Raw genomic sequence first — 19,349 nt, forward strand, 5'->3', positions numbered from 1 at the left:
GGCCCTTCGGCCCATCGTGTCTGCGCCAGCCATCAAGCCCTGTCTATTCGAATCCCATTTTCCAGCATTTGGTCCGTAGCCTTGTATGCTATGGCGTTTCAAGTGCTCATCTAAATGCTTCTTGAATGTTGTGAGGGTTCCTGCCTCTCCTTACCTTTCAGGCAGTGAGTTCCAGATTCCAACCACCCTCTGGGTGAAAAAGTTTTTCCTCAAATCCCTTCTAAACCTCCTGCCCCTTACCTTGAAACTATGCCCCCTGGTTAGTGACCCCTCTACTAAGGGGAAAAGTTCCTTTCTATCTACCCTATCTATGCCCCTCATAATTTTGTACACCTCAATCAGGTACCCCCTCAGCCTTCTCTGCTCTAAGGAAAACAACCCAAGCCTGTCCAGTCTCTCTTCATAGCTGAAACGCTCCAGCCCAGGTAACATCCTGGTGAATCTCCTCTGCACCCTCTCCAATGCAATCACATCCTTCCTATCGTGTGGCGACAAGAACTACACACAGTATTCCAGCTGCGGCCTAACTAGCGTTTTGTACAGCTCCATCATAACCTCCCTGCTCTTATATTCTATGTCTCAGCTAATGAAGGCAAGTATCCCATATGCCTTTTTAACCACCTTAATCTACCTGTCCTGCTGCCTTCAGTGATCTATGTACATGCACACCAAGGTCCCTCTGATCCGCTGTCCTTCCTAGGATCCTACCATTCATTGTGTATTCCCTTGCCTTGTTAGTCCTCCCAAAATGCATCACCTCACACTTTTCAAGGTTAAATTCCATTTGCCACTGTTCTGCCCATCTAACCAACCCGTCTATATCATCCTGTAGCCTGAGGCTTCCCTCCTCGCTATTTACCACTCCACCAATTTTCGTGTCATCTGCGAACTTACTGATCATACCTCCTACGTTAACAGCAGAAAAAGCTGGAAAAACTCAGCAGGCCAGGCAATATCCGTGGAGAGAGAAATAGAGTCAACATTTTGGGTCGAAACCCTTCTACAGAACTGAGAGAAAAGGCAGGAAATTTCCTCACTGGCCTGTAATTCCCTGGTTTATCCCTACTACCCTTCTTGAATAATGGTGCTACGTTAGCTGTTCTCCAGTCCTCTGGCATTTCCCCTGTGGCCAAAGAGCTTCTGAAAATTTGTGTCAGAGCTCCTGCAATCTCCTCCCTTGCCTCACACAGCAGCCTGGGATACATCTCGTCTGGGACTGGGGGTTTATGTACTTTTAAGCCCGCTAAAACAGCCAGTACCTCCTCTCTCTCAATACTAATTTATTCAAGTATATATCACAATCCCCCTGCCTGATTTCTATGCCTACATTGTCCTTCTCCATAGTGGACACAGATGCAAAATATTCATTTAAAACCTCACCTACATCTTCCAGCTCTGCACACAGATTGCTACTTTGGTCCCTAATGGACCCTACTCTTTCCATGGTTATCCTCTTGCCCTTAATATACTTATAAAACACCTTGGGATTTTCCTTTATTTTGCCCGCCAGTGTTTTTTCATGCCCCTTCTTCGCTCTCCTAATTTCTTTTTTAAGTACCCCCCTGCACTTTCTATACTCCTCTGGGGCTTTCACTGTCTTTAGTCCTTTGTATCTGCCAAAAGCCTCCCTTTTTTCCTAATCCATTCTTGTATATTCCTTGACATCCAGGGTTCCCTGGGCTTGTTGGTCCCACCCTTGACCTTTACAGGAACATGTTGGCGTTGTACTCTCTCTATTTCCTTTCTGAAAGACTCCCACTGCTCTGATGTGGGTTTTCCTACAAGTAGCTGATCCCAGTCCACTTTGGCCAGATCCTGCCGTATCATATTAAAATCGGTCTTCCCCCCAATTTAGAACCTTCCGGTCCATCTTTTTCCTTTTCCATGACTACCTTAAATCTCACCGAATTATAGTCACCATCACCAAAATGCTCTCCTACTGACACTTCTACCACTTGCCTGGCTACATTCCCTAGAATTAGGTCCAGTACCGCCCCCTCTTAAGCGCATGGTTAAGTATTTCCAATGCAAAATACCCTGTACATAAATTTAGTCAGCCTTCCATTTTATTTTCTAATCCCGGTTTCATGGACACCTATGTCGACTCTCAAACTCACCAAGATTTGTCAGCAAACTTCAGCTGCAGCATGCGCGCTGGGGTTAACTTGGATATGGTTGGGGAAGCGAATAGTAGGGAAAAACTTCAGAACCTGCACAATATGGCCTTTAAGAAGCTGATGAGACAGGTATGCAGTAGAATGATAAATCAAAACAGAAAATGTTGGAAATGTACAAAAGGTCTATCAGCATTTGAAAAGAGGAAACTTGTCTCTTTTCTTTCAGATGCTGAATGCACCTGCTGTGTACTTCTAGCATGTTCTATTTCTATTTCAGATTTGCAGCTTTTGTAGGCTTTTTCCTTTTTATCTCTACAGAATGATAAATAAACATTTTTAAATGTTCCCCCTCTTTCAACCTAAATTCCCCTTCTCCAAATACAGACGCATGTGAACAAACTTACAGAATTTTTTAAACAGTCATCATCTACGTCAAAGTTTGACGTGTCTGTAGGGCTGCTGACTTCGGGGATGTAAGGTGCTTCACAGTTTCTGATGTTGTCCCAGTCAATGCCGGCAAAGAATGGGTGTTTCTTAAAGTCTTCGATCCCATTTTGACCCAGCCGGTGCTCCCTGCTGCAGATAAGCCTCCGGATGAGATCCTTGGCATTTTCGGAGACGTCGGTAATCTGTACTGGGAACTGGAATCGCTCCTATTTGCGGAGAAATTAAACGCAGAAGTTAATCGCACGGTTTGAAACCGGAGGTTTCCAGGAATCAGTTGTTAAAGCATCAGAAATAGCCAGGCCTAAAACACTAATGACACTGTTCCTGATAGAAATGCAACACTTGTTGACCTGTTTCTCAAATTTTCTTAGGGTAACCCTAAGGAGGTGGTAAAAGTGCAGTTCCAAACTGAAAGCACAGGCTACAGGCTAGAAGATTCACCCTCCACATCTCTACTCATCCTTCACCTGCCTTCCAGGACCTCCAAGTTTGCAAACCACAACCAGCATCATGTGCCAAGCAACAGGCCCCAGGGATGGTCTCCCACAGCATCACAGCCAGTGAGAGAATTTTGAAACACAAAGTAAATAAATTAATACATTATATTTACACACACAGTTTTAGTTTCAACTTCTTTTTCACTAGAACTATTGTGTGGAAGACTGAGGAGATGGAGACTGAGGGGGTGAGAAAGAGGGAATGGAAGGGTTAGAGGAAAGGGAGACAACAGGGAACAAGGGAAAATGGGTGATGCAGGCATTGGGAGTGAAGGGCGGTGGGAAGAGAAGGGTGTAGTGGGAAAAGGAATGTTTGAGGAAAGTGATGGGAGCAAAGAGGTAGTGGGATAATTAAGAGGGACGGAGTTTGTGTGGGGGGGGGTGCCAATCGGAAGTTATCTGCCAAGGCCTGCAGGATGAACGTTCCCTGCAAGTCATCACTGGAATCTGCATTAAATGCTTCCTGCAGTCCTTAGCAGCTGCCTCCCCACCATGTCTATTTGCCACTTTCCACCCACAAAGACAGAAGAAATAAAGAGGGCAGAGAGAGCAGCAGAATAAAGTAGAAATACACAGAGAAAGAAGCAGAAAAGATACAGAAGCAAAAAGGTCAAAGAGAAGTAGAAGGGGAGAAAGGGAATCAGAAAAGAGAAAAAGCAGAAGAGATGAGGACAAGAAGCTGAAGAGGGCACAGGGAGAAGGAGAAAAAGAGAGGGAAGAAGACGACGAGAGAGAAAAAGAGAAACAGTAACACAAAGGTGACGGGCTGGTAAAAGACTGGATGCTCTGACTTAGCAGGAGCAGTGGCACAGGTGATGGATTTTGTTAATGTATTAAAAGTCTGCTGAGCACTTCCTGTAAATGTATGTCTGTCACATCATTGTACATTTTTGCAAAGACTTTTAATCATAGTTAAATTTACTGTAAACCCCCAGCAGCCCCGCCCACAAGTTTGTCTAATCTAACCAATTTTTTTAAATGATTTCTGATTGGCTGATTCGACTACATTATTGATCCCCAGCCCTCACCTCTACTTTCACAGCAGCTGCAGCAGACCACAGGGAAATACACTAAAACAAATGAAAAATATTTCAACAGCGCTGACGTAAGAAAACTACTCGGCACTTGGTCTGAGTATTAAACAAGGCTTTAATCAACTGTTTTTCAACATGGAGGTCCTGTTAAAGAATGTCCTGAGCAAGCTGGGCCCATGCCCGAGTATTTATATTCTCCCTGGACAGCGCCACCAGTAGGCCGCCCAGTATTATTTCCTAAGTCATTTCCACATGAATGACAAGATTCATGTCAAGCGCCACGTTAGGTGCAACGGTAGGAAAGTTTAAACTTTTTATACAATGACTCTTACAATTAGGATTATTTACACTTTCTGCCTCCTGAATTTAGGAGCTGCAAAGCTGTGGTATGTTTTAGCTCCCTCCTAAAACATACCAGTCTCCATGTTGTCTCCAACTTATTAACTGGCCTGTCACTCAAACAAACCCAGGTCTCCTTTCACTAGCCTGTCCTGTCACTGACCTCAACATTCACTTCAAGAATGAAGAGCCTTAAAGGAGCAGACCATCTTACATGGCATAATGTTCTCATCCTTATGAAGCAGCATATCTATTAAAGGGACAGACACACACCATTTTACATTGCAGAGGTTCCCTTCCTCATAAAGCAGCACATCCACTTAAAGGACCCACATTCACACTCCATAAGAACATAAGAATTAGGAGCAGGAGTCAGCCATTTGGCTCTCCAAGCTTGCTCTACCGTTCAAGAAGATCATGGCTGATATACCTTATCGCCACTTTCCTGCATCATCCCCATATCCCTTGATTCCATTAATATTCAAAAATCTATCGATCTCTGTCTTGAATATACTCAATGACTGAGCCTTCACAGCCCTCTTGGGTAGAGAATTCCAAAGATTCACCACCCTCTGAGTGAAGAAATTTCTCCTCATCTCAGTCCGAAATGACCGACCCCTTATTCTGAGACTGGGACCCCTGGTTCTGGACTCCCCAGCCAGACTCCCCATTCAAAAAAGGTGGTAGAGAGAAAACGGGGAATTACAGACCGGTAAGCCTGACATCGGTAGTGGGGAAAATGCTAGAGTCCATTATAAAAGATGTAATAGCAGAGCACTTGGAAAACAGTGACAGGATCGGACAAAGTCAACATGGATTTACAAAAGGTAACTCGTGCTTGACTAATCATTGGAATTTTTTGAGGATGTAACTAGTAAAATAGATAAGGGAGAACCAGTGGATGTGGTGTGTTTGGACTTTCAGAAGGCTTTCGATAAGGTCCCACATAAGAGATTAGCGTGTAAAGTTAAGGCACATGGGATTGGGGGCAAGGTATTGACTTGGATAGAGAACTGGTTGGCAGATAGAAAGCAAAGAGTTGGAATAAACGGGTCTTTTTCCGAGTGGCAGGCAGTGACTAGTGGGGTACCGCAGGGATCGGTCCTTGGACCCCAGCTATTCACAATATATATTAATGAGCTAGACAAGGGAACTAGATGTAATATCTCCAAATTTGCAGACGACACAAAGCTGGGTGGGCATGTGTGCTGTGAGGAGGATGCCGAGAAACTACAGGATGATTTGGACAGGTTGGGTGATTGGGCAGAAGCATGGCAGATGCAATATAACGTGGATAAATGTGAGGTTATCCACTTTGGTGTCAAAAACAGGAAGGCAGATTATTATCTGAATGGCAATAGATTGGGAGAAGTGGAAGTGCAACGAGACCTGGGTGTCCTTGTGCACCAGTCGCTGAAGGTAAGCATGCAGGTGCAGCAGGCGGTTAAGGCAGCAAATGGTATGTTGGCCTTCATAGCGAGAGGGTTTAAGTACAAGAACAAGGATGTCTTGCTGCAGTTGTACAGGGCCTTGGTGAGATCACATCTTGAGTATTGTGTGCAGTTTTGGTCGCCTTATCTGAGGAAGGATATTCTTGCCATGGAAGGAGTTCAGCGAAGATTCACCAGGCTGATACCTGGGATGGCAGGAATGACGTATGAGGAGAGATTGGGTCGATTGGGCTTGTACTCGCTGGAGTTTAAAAGAATGAGAGGGGATCTCATTGAAACTTATAAAATTCTGGCAGGACTGGACAGACTAGATGCAGGGAGGATGTTCCCGATGGTCGGGGAAATCCAGAACCAGGGGTCACAGTCTAAGGATAAGGGGTAGGCCTTTTAGGACAGAAATGAGGAGGAATTTCTTCACCCAGAGAGTGGTGAACCTGTGGAATTCTCTACCACAGAAGGCAGTAGAGGCCAATTCATTAAATATATTCAAGAAGGAGTTGGATATATTTCTTAAAGCTAAAGGGATCAAGGGATATGGGGAGAAAGCAGGGACCGGGTACTGAACTTGGATGATCAGCCATGATCGCATTGAATGGCGGAGCAGGCTACAGGGGCTGAATGGTCTACTCCTGCTCTTATCTTCTATGTTTCTATACTCAAATCCTCTAGTAATAAAAGGCCAACATACCATTTGCTTTCCTAATTGCTTGTTGTACCTGCATGTTAACTTTCAGTGATTTGTATACAAGGACACCCAGGTCCCTCTGAACACCAACATTTACCAATCTCTCTCCATTTAAAATATACTCTGCTTTTCTATTTTTCCTACCAAAGTGGATAACTTCACATTTCTCCACATTATATTCCATTTGCCATGTTCTTGCCCACTCACTTAGCCTGTTTATGTCCCCTTGAAGCCTCCTTGCATCCTCCTCACAACTTACATTCCCATCCAGCTTTGTATCATCAGCAAACTTGGATATAGTTGGTCCCTTCATCCAAATCATTGATGTAGATTATGAATAGCTGAGGCCCATTTGACATGGCATGATGTTCCTGCCCATATAAAGCAGCATATATTCTGACTTAAGGGAGATTCATTACTTAAAATCTTAGGTTACTAATCAATCTGGTTAGAACTAAATGTGATCACAGCCATATTAACATCTTACAGGAGAAACCATCAAAAGCAACAAGCTAGAGTTGAGTTGGAGAGATTAGAGAGGCACTCACTTTGTGGTTCATGATTTTCCCGTAAGTCTCTACTAAAGATTCAGCGTAAAAAGGAGTCTCTCCGAAAAGCATTTCATACATGCAGACGCCGAGTGACCACCAGTCGCATTCCGGCCCGTACTTTCCTTTGCCGTCTTCCATGGCCTGCAGGATTTCAGGGGAAATGTAGTCGGGGGTCCCCACTGCCACAGAAGACTGGACCTAAGTTAGAAAAATAAATATTAGATTCCTTGGAATTGTACTCAAGCTAGTTCACCACAATCAACAGTCAAGTGTCAACCCCCCTCCCAACCTGCACACGTGTTTACTCAATTTTTTTTTTTAAAGTCCCTTAAAAAATTTTTTTCCCCATCTGTACCCAAGGACAACATGCGATTCAAGCTTTCCCAAAGCCCTCCCGATTTTATGCTGCAAGTGCACGAGTAACTTCTGAGGAACTAGTTCTGATGAAAGGTCATTGACCCGAAACGTTAACTCTTTCTTTTTTCACAGATGCTGCCTGACCTGCTGAGTATTTCCAGCATTTTCTGTATTTATTGCACCAGTAACATCCCAGATTCTAATCCCCCCCACCCCCAGCAACCACCTCCCTATGCTACATCATCCGAGACCAGCAGTTCGCCCAGTGAAGAATCTGGCTCTGCGTCACGCTGGTTAAACAACTATTATTCTCTGGCCAGCAGTACTTCCTCCCTTTCCCAATCAGTTAATTCACCTTCCCCTGGCCCAGCAGTGACAACCAAATTCTGCATTTCAAAGCAGATCCCAATAATGACCACAGAAAGAGAATGCGGAAAGATTATATACAGGATATATAATGTTAACAGTTTTCATGTGATGCTTATCCAACCTAGACACTAGTGCATTAGCAGCTATCATGTTCAGGATTTATTTGACCATATTTTCCACAGAAAGATTTGGGGGAAAAAAAGTTACTTGAAAAGATCTGTTATAAAGGCATAGGACAATTGAGAGGTAGTTAAGATGCTAATGAGCTAGCCTTGATGTTGTTTCCTCATCAACTGTAAATAATAAGTAACTTGGTGGCTTGTCTGTAATTGATAAACTATTTTTACCCATTGTGTTGGAAGGTTTTTGACCTCTTTCTGGCTGCATAAGGTCAAGATTAAAGCAGGATGTCAGAGACCTTAAAAAATGCAGTCTAGCTTTTGCAACAGAAGATGCTAAGGCAGAAAGGCTTCAGAAAAGGCAGACCCAAAAAGGCAGAATGCAGAGGATTCTGTACGTCACGCAATATGACTCCCTGAAGTGGGGTAGTGTAGCGTAGGCATTATTTTTATCTTATTTCATGGAGATAAGTTGTATCGTTTAACTAAGTAAATTTGATCATAACAACTGTTCTGTACATTCACCTTACTGCGGAATAAAGCAACTTAACATTTCAAAGCAAGCCTCACTTCATTTAGCGTTAACTCGGGTTGCTTTTGGAGAGATTGAAGAAATATGCTTGCAAAATAGATACCTGGATTAGATCACCGTTACACCCCCCAGGTCACACCATCATAGAAATAGATATGTGCAGTGTATGTCCACAGAACCAGAAAAAGTATCTAAGACAGGCCCAAATTCATAACGGGCCCTGAATCCAGTTATAGGAAACGATTCATATCGAACGCACTGCTTTTTCTGCTTTAATCATGGTTCACTTTTTTTTGGTGGTGGGGGGGTGGGGAGAACATCATTAGAATTTGAATCAATTCCTCTCCCCCGCCCCCCATGACTGCAGGTTACTCTAGTGGTCACAGGTGATTGTACATATTCCCGTTCTAAAGCCTGCACTATTCATCACCCAGTCATGCAGCAAATGCCACTGTGCTTACAGAGCAAGTAGTTTTGTGGTTTTTCTTCTAACTGCAGAGTATTGCAGTAATTGGAGATGACCCTGCCATGTTTCTGTCCTAAAGCCTGGATCATTAATCAGAAATGCATGACCCAGAGTCATACAGAAATCATGTCAGGATGCATTAACAGCGTTAACTGCATGTTCTTAAACTGGGAGAAGCTGACAGTTTGTTTGTGGTGCTGTGCTGCTGGGAGGTTTTCATAATAAGGCAACTGACTTATCTAAAATTTAATTTACACAGTGACTCACTAACATAATCCAGGCTCAGTATTCGTTCCACATGGGTCTATCTTGATGAAAGCGTTCCATTTATACTGATTCATTAAACACTCCCCACATGAAGACACTGACTTCTTGCTGGAACAGGGGTTCATAGGTCCTATTGCAGAGATAGAAATAAGCAGTCTTTGTGATCAAAAGGATATGGGGTCTGAAACTCAGCTCAGGATCAAAGAGAACACTTGGGCTGCGAATCATACAGTTCAGCTTGAGAGCGTGGCTGAGGAGTGAGATGGAATCAGCGGCAAGCAAGCAGATTTTGTGGTGAGGCCCAAAGACAATGGTTTTGATCTTCCCGTGTTGAGCTGGAGGAAATTCAATCCAATAGGGAATTCAGGAAAAACTTCTTTACTCAGAGTGGTTAGAATATAGAACTCGCTACCACATGGAGTAGTTGAAGTGTATGGTATAGGTCCATTTAAAGGGAAGCTAGATTAACACATGAGGAGAAAGGAATAGAAGGTTATGCTGAAAGGGTGAGATGAAGAGGGGTGGGGGGAGGCTCGTGTGGAGCATAAACACCAGCACAGACCAGTTGGGCCGAATGGCCTGTTTCTGTGTTGCAAATTCTATGCAAGTTAAGGGTCATCAAGGAGTGTATGTCCAATAAGCAGTCTGACAGATAGAGGCCGTCAAGGGGCTGAGAGAGTGAATGGAAAGCTAGAGCTGGGTGTCACTAGTGCATATGTGGAAGCTGGTCCATTGTCTACAGATGCTGTCAAAAAGAGGGGGACTCTGAAGGTGACATTATGGGGGTGGGAAGAGAGGCCTTTTCTGGAGATACTCTGGCCACATTCAGACAGGTAGGAGTGGAACCATGTACCCTTAAATAAAAAGCATGAACGTTTTATTTTTCTCCATTGGCGAGCAGGTCCCATTGGTCGGAGATGAGCAGAGGGAAAATGGGCTGAGGATTTCTGCCAGTTTAATCAGACTATATCTGCCACTATTATAACTTCAATTTACAGTGCCAGCCTTGGCTCAGTGTAGAACTCTTGCCTCTTGAGTCAGAAGGTTGTGGCTTCAAGCTTGAGTTCATAATCTAGGCTTACACTTCAGTGCAGTACAGAGTGCTGCACTGTCGGAGATGCTGTTTTTCAGATGAGACATTAAACCAAGTTCTGCCAGTTGAAATGATGTAAAAGATACCAAGGCACTATTTGAGGAACAGCAGGAAAGTCCTCCAGGTGTTCTGGCCAACATTCCTCTCTCAATCAACACCACCAAAATAGATTAACTAGTCATATATTTCACTGCTGCTTGTGGTACCTTGCTGTGTGCAAAATGGCCTTCATGTTTGCCTACTAAAAACAGTGACGACACTTTAAAAATACTTCATTGGCTGTGAAGCAATTTGGGACATCCTGATGATGTACATTAACAGCATCACATTTTAGGCCTGGTGTGCCATTTATCAAGAATTACAATCTGCTTTAGTAGGCTATATATACTTCACTCAGCTTCACATCAGCAGCTCTCCACACACAGCAGATTTTCCTTCAGTTTCCCAAAATCACCTTTCTCAAAATAGTTTTCAAGAAGCGTGACGGAGCTAGCATATTACAATATAAATATCATGTGTAACAATGTATGAACAGGAGTCCACGTTATAGAACGTGTAACGGATCAGTGACTCATCCATTGCAGGAGCCAAACGTAACATTTTTTAAAACATTCTTCTGAATGTGGGTGTCACCAGCATTTATGGTCCATCCCTAGTTGCCCTTCAGAAGGTGGTGGTGAGCCTTCTTCTTGAACTGCTGCAGTCCGTGTGGTAACGGTGCTCCCACAGTGCCGTTAGGGAGGGAGTTCCTGGATTTTAGCCCAGCGACGACGAAGGAATGGTGATACATGTCCAAGTCAGGATAGCGCGTGACTAGGAGGGAACTTGGAGGTGGTGGTGTTCCCATGCACCTGCTGCCCTTGTCCTTCTAGGTGGTGGAGATCGTGGGCTTGGGAGGTGCTGCTGAAGGAGCCTTGGCCAATTATATGACCAAATTCGAAGTTATATCAATGTATTCTGCCTAATCTCCTTCAGTATGAAACACATGGAAAACACCACCTGCTATACAAATCTCTGTGGCTCGAAAGAAATGTGCCAGTCCTATAGTCCAATATTGAAGTCACAGTGAAATATGCCAATATTCCAATTGCTTCAGTCCACTCTACTTGGGTACAAAATTTACTGAGGGAAAAGGAGAATCCAGTAGCAACAAGCACTCCGAGCAGAAATAACTCAGTGGACAGTGAGCAAAAGCGTCTCGAAACCAGCAACAACATGCAACTTTGTGGCTCAGGAAATGCCATGTGGGGATTAAAGGGCACACTTAATTTTAGTACTTAAAAAAAACATTTTTCTTTCAGTGTTCAACTGAAGAAACTTCACCGTCACACATCAACTGCTGGTGCTGATCCCTATAAAGACAATATTTGCATGTGCTATGGAAGCTGAGATATGCTTTCAAATTTGTGTCAATGGGATAAGCACCAAGTCTCTATGTCTGTACACATGTATCAGTATACAGAGGTGAAGTTTTATATGAAATATTAGAAGAAAAATATATTATTGAAAGGCTTCCCTGAGAATTTAGTAAGTGATGAATTATGTGAATCGTGTGCAGCAGACATGTGTTACTGGCAAACTACAGCTTGTGTATCCAGCCGTGAGAGAGCAGTGCTGCTGGTAAGGGTGCGTATGCACATGCGTGTGCAAGAATGAATGGACATCAGTGTGGGCGAGCTATATAGTAAGCTTGCGTGCAAAGGTACACTTCAGGAGTGTAGAGTGTTGAGCCAGCAAAGTATAATGTGTCCATGTAAGGTCTATGGTCTTTAAAAGAGCAGTGTGTGAAATCTGTGTGTTCGTCCGTCCGTCTGTCTCAGCCGTAGTGCTGATACAACCGTGCACATCCAGTCTGTCATCCTAGTAAAGGGCTATGTGAACAAGGTATTTAGTCCTGGTAAAAGGGCTGGGTGAGCGTGGTATTTATCCTGGTAAAGGGCTGTGAGTGAGGTATTTAGTCCTGGTAAAGGGCTGTGAGTGAGGTATTTAGTCCTGGTAAAGGGCTGAGTGTGAGGTATTTAGGTCCTGGTAAAGGACTGAATGTGAGGTATTCAGTCCTGTTAAAGGGCTGTGAGTGAGGTATTTAGTCCTGGTATAGGGCTGTGAGTGAGGTATTTAGTCCTGGTAAAGGGCTGAGTGTGAGGTATTTCGTCCTGGTAAAGGGCTGTGAGTGTGGTATTTAGTCCTGGTAAAGGGCTGTGAGTGAGGTATTTAGTCCTGGTAAAGGGCTGAGTGTGAGGTATTTAGTCCTGGTAAAGGACTGAATGTGAGGTATTTAGCCCTGGTAAAGGACTGAATGTGAGGTATTCAGTCCTGTTAAAGGGCTGTGAGTGAGGTATTGAGTCCTGGTAAAGGGCTGTGAGTGCGGTATTTAGTCCTGGTATAGGGCTGTGAGTGAGGTATTTAGTCCTGGTAAAGGGCTGAGTGTGAGGTATTTCGTCCTGGTAAAGGGCTGTGAGTGTGGTATTTAGTCCTGGTAAAGGACTGAATGCGAGGTATTTAGTCTTGGTAAAGGGCTGAGTGAGGTATTTAGTCCTGGTAAAGGGCTGTGAGTGAGGTATTTAGTCCTGGTAAAGGGCTGTGAATGAGGTATTTAGTCCTGGTAAAGGGCTGAGTGTGAGGTATATAGTCCTGGTAAAGGGCTGTGAGTAAGGTATTTAGTCCTGGTAAAGGGCTGTAAGGTATTTAGTCCTGGTAAAGGACTGAATGTGAGGTATTTAATCCTGGTAAAGGGCTGTGAGTGAGGTATTTAGTCCTGGTAAAGGGCTGTGAGTGAGGTATTTAGTCCTGGTAAAGGGCTGTGAGTGAGGTATTTAGTCCTGGTAAAGGGCTGTGAGTAAGGTATTTAGTCCTGGTAAAGGACTGAATGTGAGGTATTTAATCCTGGTAAAGGGCTGTGAGTGAGGTATTTAGTCCTGGTAAAGGGCTGTAAGGTATTTAGTCCTGGTAAAGGACTGAATGTGAGGTATTTAATCCTGGTAAAGGGCTGTGAGTGAGGTATTTAGTCCTGGTAAAGGGCTGTGAGTGAGGTATTTAGTCCTGGTAAAGGGCTGTGAGTGAGGTATTTAGTCCTGGTAAAGGGCTGTGAGTGAGGTATTTAGTCCTGGTAAAGGGCTGTGAGTGAGGTATTTAGTCCTGGTAAAGGGCTGTGAGTAAGGTATTTAGTCCTGGTAAAGGACTGAATGTGAGGTATTTAATCCTGGTAAAGGGCTGTGAGTGAGGTATTTAGTCCTGGTAAAGAACTGAATGTGAGGTATTTAGTCCTGGTAAAGGGCTATGAGTGAGGTATTTAGTCCTGGTAAAGCGCTGTGTGAGTGAGGTATTTACCCTGGTAAAGTGCTGGGTGATCGAGGCATTTAGTCCTGGTAAAGGGCTCGGCGAGGCATTTAGTCCTGGGCGAGTGTGTATGAGCGTGTGTTGACTGTGGTGCTGGTATATTTCGGCCTTGTGTCTGGGTTGTGGTGCTGGTAAAGTGCAGCGTGGTCCCCAGTGCTCAGAGTGGGCGGCATGAGCGTGAGACACAAACGTGCTGCCTGCCTGGGTTACCTGATCCTTGCTGAGTAGAGAAATCGTTCGCTGGAATGAAAAAGGAACTTGGCGTGAGTATATCACAAAGATAAGTACAGATGAGGGATGCCATTTGGCCCATCTAGCGCAACATGCCAAAGGTAGCTCCATTGCTGCTATAAAGGTTACATTTAAAAACTGTGAAAAAAAATATACGTTTTATTTATATATACATACAAATATATGTAGAATTTGTTTAATTGCAGGTACTACAAGGCCAAATTTAACACACAAACTGAGTGCACCATAACATATAACACTGGTTTAAAACAATAGCCAGTCAGGTATTTAGAATAAGAGGCACTTTATTCTGACAATACCCAGCTGGTTGACTTTTTGAACTGGTGCTTTGTGTAATGTTTCACTCCCTGTATGTTTTAGTGAGGTATTTCCATTACTAACATAAATTGAACTAGATAATAAAACAGAGTATGCATTACTTAATCAAAGTGCCATTAAGATGTAATGGCCCCACACTTTCTTGGCTGCACGCAGTATTTGACAGCACTGAAAGCTGGAGTCCCGCAGCACAGAGCGAGGTCTCAAGGACAGCTGGTCTGGGAAATGGAAATTCATGGCAATGGGAGGGATTGGAAGTCGAGAGGAGGGGAGAAACTGTACAGAGGTTAGGGTTAAGGCATGTCATGGGTACAGTGTAGAGGCAAGCTTTACTCTGCGACCAAAACATGCATCCCAACTTGGATATAAAAACAATAGAAAATATTTCATTCCCAGTGTTCACATCTCTCGTCTTAATAAGTACAAATGCAGCAAAAGCTATTTTTTAAAAACTGCTTCTCGTAACTTACTGTCCCATCTTCCATGAGCTTGAGACAGGAGCCGAAGTCTGCCAGCCGGATGTGCCCGTTTACATCCAGAAGAATGTTGTCTGGTTTGATGTCCCTGCAACAAGAGAAGAAACAGCACAAGGTTCATCTCCACGCCAAGTATCATCGCCACAGTGATCTGATACTGTTTCACACAAACGGGCTTTGCCTTAGAATCACCGCTGAATTCCCCTCTGACTCCCACAACCAACACCCCCCCCCCCCCAACAAACAAAGGTGCAGCTTTAATTTTTTGTAAGTTACATACTCATTTGATCCACTTCTTTTTAAGACTACCACTGCTCATAGTTAATCTATACAGATATGGCACTAGATGTGGGACGCAGGAAGCACGACAGACAAAAGGCGGGCTAGAGGTAACTTTATTTCTGTACTACGGATCTCCTATGGTGTTGTTCACAGTAAGTTAGATGATGCCCGCATCCAGACATTCCTGATCCATAGTCACTCAACTTAAAGAAATACTTAAAGATATGCATGTTAACCTTCAAAAAGGCATCAAACAGTTGTACATGACAATGGTACTTTAAATAAGGATTTGATTGCAGGATGAATCTTTGTCACAGATATCAGCAACAGCAGGCGAAAGACCCTCACTTAAACCCAGTGGCAAATCAGATGAAGTTTGGAATTCAACCAATTACTGGATAAACGGTTGTGTAGGATGATTGCGGAGTACCTTTTAAGTGCTAAATTACTACTTCCGTTACATTTTCCAATGGATACAATAATATTTTTGGTATACACGTAGAAGTTTCCCAAAATAGTTGTCATTTCATAAGGATCTACTGGGGAAACTTTTTTTTTTTAAATGTCTGTTTTTAGGAGGGACAAGACATTATATTGTGTGTGGAAACCACACCACCGTGCCAATCTGAGGCTTCCTTCAAAAGCCTCCGAAAAGCCCACCTCATCAGCCTTGCGCTTACCTGCACCCCCCTTAACTTTCCCATCTCCTATGCAACAACCTGCATTTATATAGCGCCTTTAATGTAGCAAAACTCAGTGGTGTCCTGACCAACTTTGACTATAAATGAAGGTTGCTCCACTCCACTCCCCCTGCCGAATGCACTGCCCCATATGCTGGAGTACTGTTCCACGCATGCCTGTCGTCTCCAGTATCCCTTGAGTGATTCATTATTTATGAGAGCCCAGATAGCAAGTCTTGGTAGGCTACTCAACCACTAGGAGCATCAAAGTCAAGCCCAATCCTGTCCTCACCAAGCAGAATTTCCGCAGTAGTCACTATATAACTAGCAGGATCATGAACCTTGGTTGATCAGCCACCCCCAATCTTAAGACATGAGGACAACTGTGGTGGCCTAATTGTTCCTCTAGCTGAGATCAACTAACCAAGCACTGTTGAGGAACGGAGCCTGCGACATTCCAGATCTGATTGGTATATGTATATGGAGTCATTGGGGCACCCAGAAGGTTACTTACATTCTTGTGAAAATGATAAGTGTGGAAGGCTCCGAACAAAACAGACTGCACACCTAGCTTGTCTACCTCACTCTCTATCAGGAGCTACATATAGTTCTGCTGAAATATTTCTGGCACCGGTGAATGAGGTACTTTTGAATTGTAGTCAATATTGTAAAGGTAAGATCACTGATCCACTCCCAAATCCTTTTCAGCCTCTGCCAGTAGAGATCCTTCCATGTAATAGATGCTGTAAAGCTCCTGTAAAGCCAGCACGGACTTGATGGGCCAAATGGCCTCCTTCTGTGCCGTTATGACTCATTGGGGCATTTTTCTACATTAAAGGTGCTATATAAATGCAAGGATTTCTTGTTATTGTGCTGCTACCCCTTCCTAAGTACATTACCCTACATCTGTATGCACAGGCTGAACCAATGAGGAAGAATGCAAGATCATGATATGGCCTCCTTCATTACTTGAATAAAAGTCCACCTCTAGGTACAAAGCTCCCTTCTGGTCTGATCCCGGTTTCTCTTTCTAATCTGGCACAGCTTGGAGCTACTCTAAACATGTTTCATGTTTCCGTGTTCTTCCTGTTCCTTGATGTCTCAGTTAGGTCTTTGCCAAGCTCCACTAGCTCACTGGCCGCCTGGTGTACCAACTTCAGAATACGATTCTCATTTTCAAATCCCTCCACCTCATCTTATCTGAGGAATCTTCACCAACAGCATGTCCCTGCTGCACACGCCTCTCCTTCAATACTTTTTCACTGCCCATCTCCCACTGCTCCCGCCACTCCATGCAGCTTCTGTCACTTCGCTCCTGCCCTGTGAAACTCTCGCCTAAAACCACTCCACCGTGTAATTCGGAGTCTTCCTTCAAAAGCCTCTGAAAGGCCCAAATCTTCAACCTTGCGCTTACCACTCCCCGCTTCACATTCCCCACCTCCTACTCAGTGGTGTCCTCTCCCACTTTCAGCTTTGAGTCATTCTTCTACCTGAAGGGCATGATATAAATCTTTACACTTTGAATAACAAATTACAACAGTTTTAGAAAGAAATTTTCATTCCAGCTGGACAGTGTTGACAGATGAGCGCAGAGGTGAGTAGTTGTTAGAGTAAACCCAACTTTTTCTGCGTTCACATAATGGATAGATGCTGGTACTGGAATGAGGAATAGGGTGAGTCAAGTCAGGACAAGAATATACTGAAAGACATTGGCAAAATGAAATAAGTCAATGTCTCTACAGCTCGCCACACAAAATGTCTTAAGAGCATGTAACAGCTCTGACTTAGGGAGCATCGAGCAGGAAAGTGGAGGCAACATTTTAATAATAGGGCAGGGAAGAGACTGAAAACAAAATCAATGAGAGCACTTTCAGAAGGGTTTGGGAGGTAGGTTGAATGGCAAAGTGGTTTGGAGAGAGAATGAGAGAGAGTAGGGTCATAGTGACAGAAAGAATAACCTTAGATACCAGAGCAAAGTGAACAAACAGTAACATAGGAAGAGACACTATCATTCAGCTAGGGTGCAGGGTAACTGTCAACAGGTTTGAAAATGAGGACAAGGACCCTAAATTCAATTTGTTGGGGCACAGGAAGCTAGTGAAACGTGGCAAGGACAGGGAGATAACCTGAAAATTAGAGCTAGGTCGTTCAGGGGTGATGTCAGGAAGCACTTCTTCACACAAAGGGTAGTGGAAATTTGGAACTCTCCACAAAAAACTGTTGAGGCTGGGGTCAATTGAAAATGTCAAAACTGAGATTGATAGTGTTTGTTAGGCAAGGAAGGGCGTTAAAAGGGTTACAAAACCAAGGTGAGTAGAGAGAGATGCAGCCATGATCAAAATTGAATGGTGGAATAGGTTTGAAGGGCTGAAAGCTGTTCTTATGCTCCTACGCAGATATGAGCGTGTGGGACAGGACATGGCTATAGAGTTTTCAGGAGTAAAAGGTTGTGAAGGCAGCAGACAGGAACAGCCAATAAGGACAATGTAGCAGAGGTCAATCGCTGACGTGATGAACATGTGGATCCAGGTTTTCAATAGCTGGAGGTATAAACAGGCAATGTACCAGAAGTGAAAGAAAGCAGCCATGGTAACAGACCCGTAGGGTAGATGGCTCAGCTCAGGGCCGAGCTGGCACCAGCTTTAGCCTGAGGCACAGATTGATGGAGAAGAGGCCAGAAAGAGCTGAAAAGGGATTTTGCTGGTGTTGATCCAAAATAAATCGTCGAGTACAGCAGCAGTTTGGACTCAATGATGAAGAACAAAAGATAGGGTTGGAGGTTGCTGGTGTGCATGTGGAAGCTGACCCTGTGTATGTGGATGATTTTGCAGAGAAGTAGCACGTAAATGATGAAAAAGTGGGGACCAAGGATGGTCAAGACAAAGGTAAATGTGGGTCCCTTACAGGCTGAGACAGGAGAAATTATAATGGGGAATAAGGAAATGGCAGAGAAATTAAACAAATACTTTGTGTTTGTCTTCACAGAAGAAGATGCAAAAAACTTCCTGGAAATAGTGGAGAACCAAGGCTCTAGTGAGAATGAGGAACTGAAAGAAACTGAGAAATTAATGGGACTGAAAGCCGATAAATCCCCTGGACCTGATGGCCTACATCCTAGGGTTTTGAAAGAGGTGGCGATAGAGATAGTGGATACATTGGTTGTCATGTTCCAAAATTCCATAGATTCTAGAACGCTTCCCGCAGATTAGAAGGTAGCAAATGTAACCCCACTATTTAAGAGAGGGAAGAGAGAAAACGGGGAACTACAGACCAGTTAGCCTGACATCAGTAGTAGGGAAAATGCTGGAACCTATTATTAAGGACGTGGTAACAGGACACTTAGAAAACAGTAATAGGATTGGGCAGTCGACACGGATTTATGAAAGGGGAATCATGTTTGACGACTCTGTTATTTGAGGTTGTAACTAGCAGAATAGACAAGGGGGAACCAGTGGATGTGGCGTATTTGGATATTCAGAAGGCATTCGATAAGGTGCCACACAAGAGGTTAATAAACAAAATTAGGGATTGGGGGTAATATACTAGCATGGATTGAGGATTGGTTAATGGACAGAAAACAGAGAGTAGGAATAAGCGGGTCATTTTCAGGTTGGCAGGCTGTAACTAGTGGAGTAACACAAGGATCAGTGCTTGGGCCTCAGCTATTCACAATTTAGATCA

General features: G+C 43.8%; 1 protein-coding gene across 10 annotated transcripts in view; it reads right to left on the minus strand.

The window, feature by feature from the left end:
• Positions 1-19,349, minus strand: part of LOC147113118 (serine/threonine-protein kinase MRCK alpha-like) — a 705,238-nt gene that overhangs the window by 231,012 nt on the left and 454,877 nt on the right. For 5 of the 10 annotated variants that reach the window (XM_085997998.1, XM_085998000.1, XM_085998002.1 and 2 more), the window contains exons 6-9: positions 14,701-14,794; positions 13,871-13,900; positions 7,119-7,319; positions 2,522-2,770 (exon numbers count right to left, since the gene is read on the minus strand). In XM_085997998.1, coding sequence (XP_085854124.1) covers positions 2,522-2,770; positions 7,119-7,319; positions 13,871-13,900; positions 14,701-14,794 — 574 coding nt within the window. The remainder of the gene's footprint in view (positions 1-2,521; positions 2,771-7,118; positions 7,320-13,870; positions 13,901-14,700; positions 14,795-19,349) is intronic. The other 5 variants (XM_085997999.1, XM_085998001.1, XM_085998003.1 and 2 more) reach the window with 1 other exon arrangement.

This window comes from Somniosus microcephalus, chromosome 9 (genome assembly GCF_052327205.1).
Source record: "Somniosus microcephalus isolate GS21.2 chromosome 9, FLI_Smic_1.0, whole genome shotgun sequence".
Taxonomy (NCBI): Eukaryota; Metazoa; Chordata; class Chondrichthyes; order Squaliformes; family Somniosidae; genus Somniosus; species Somniosus microcephalus.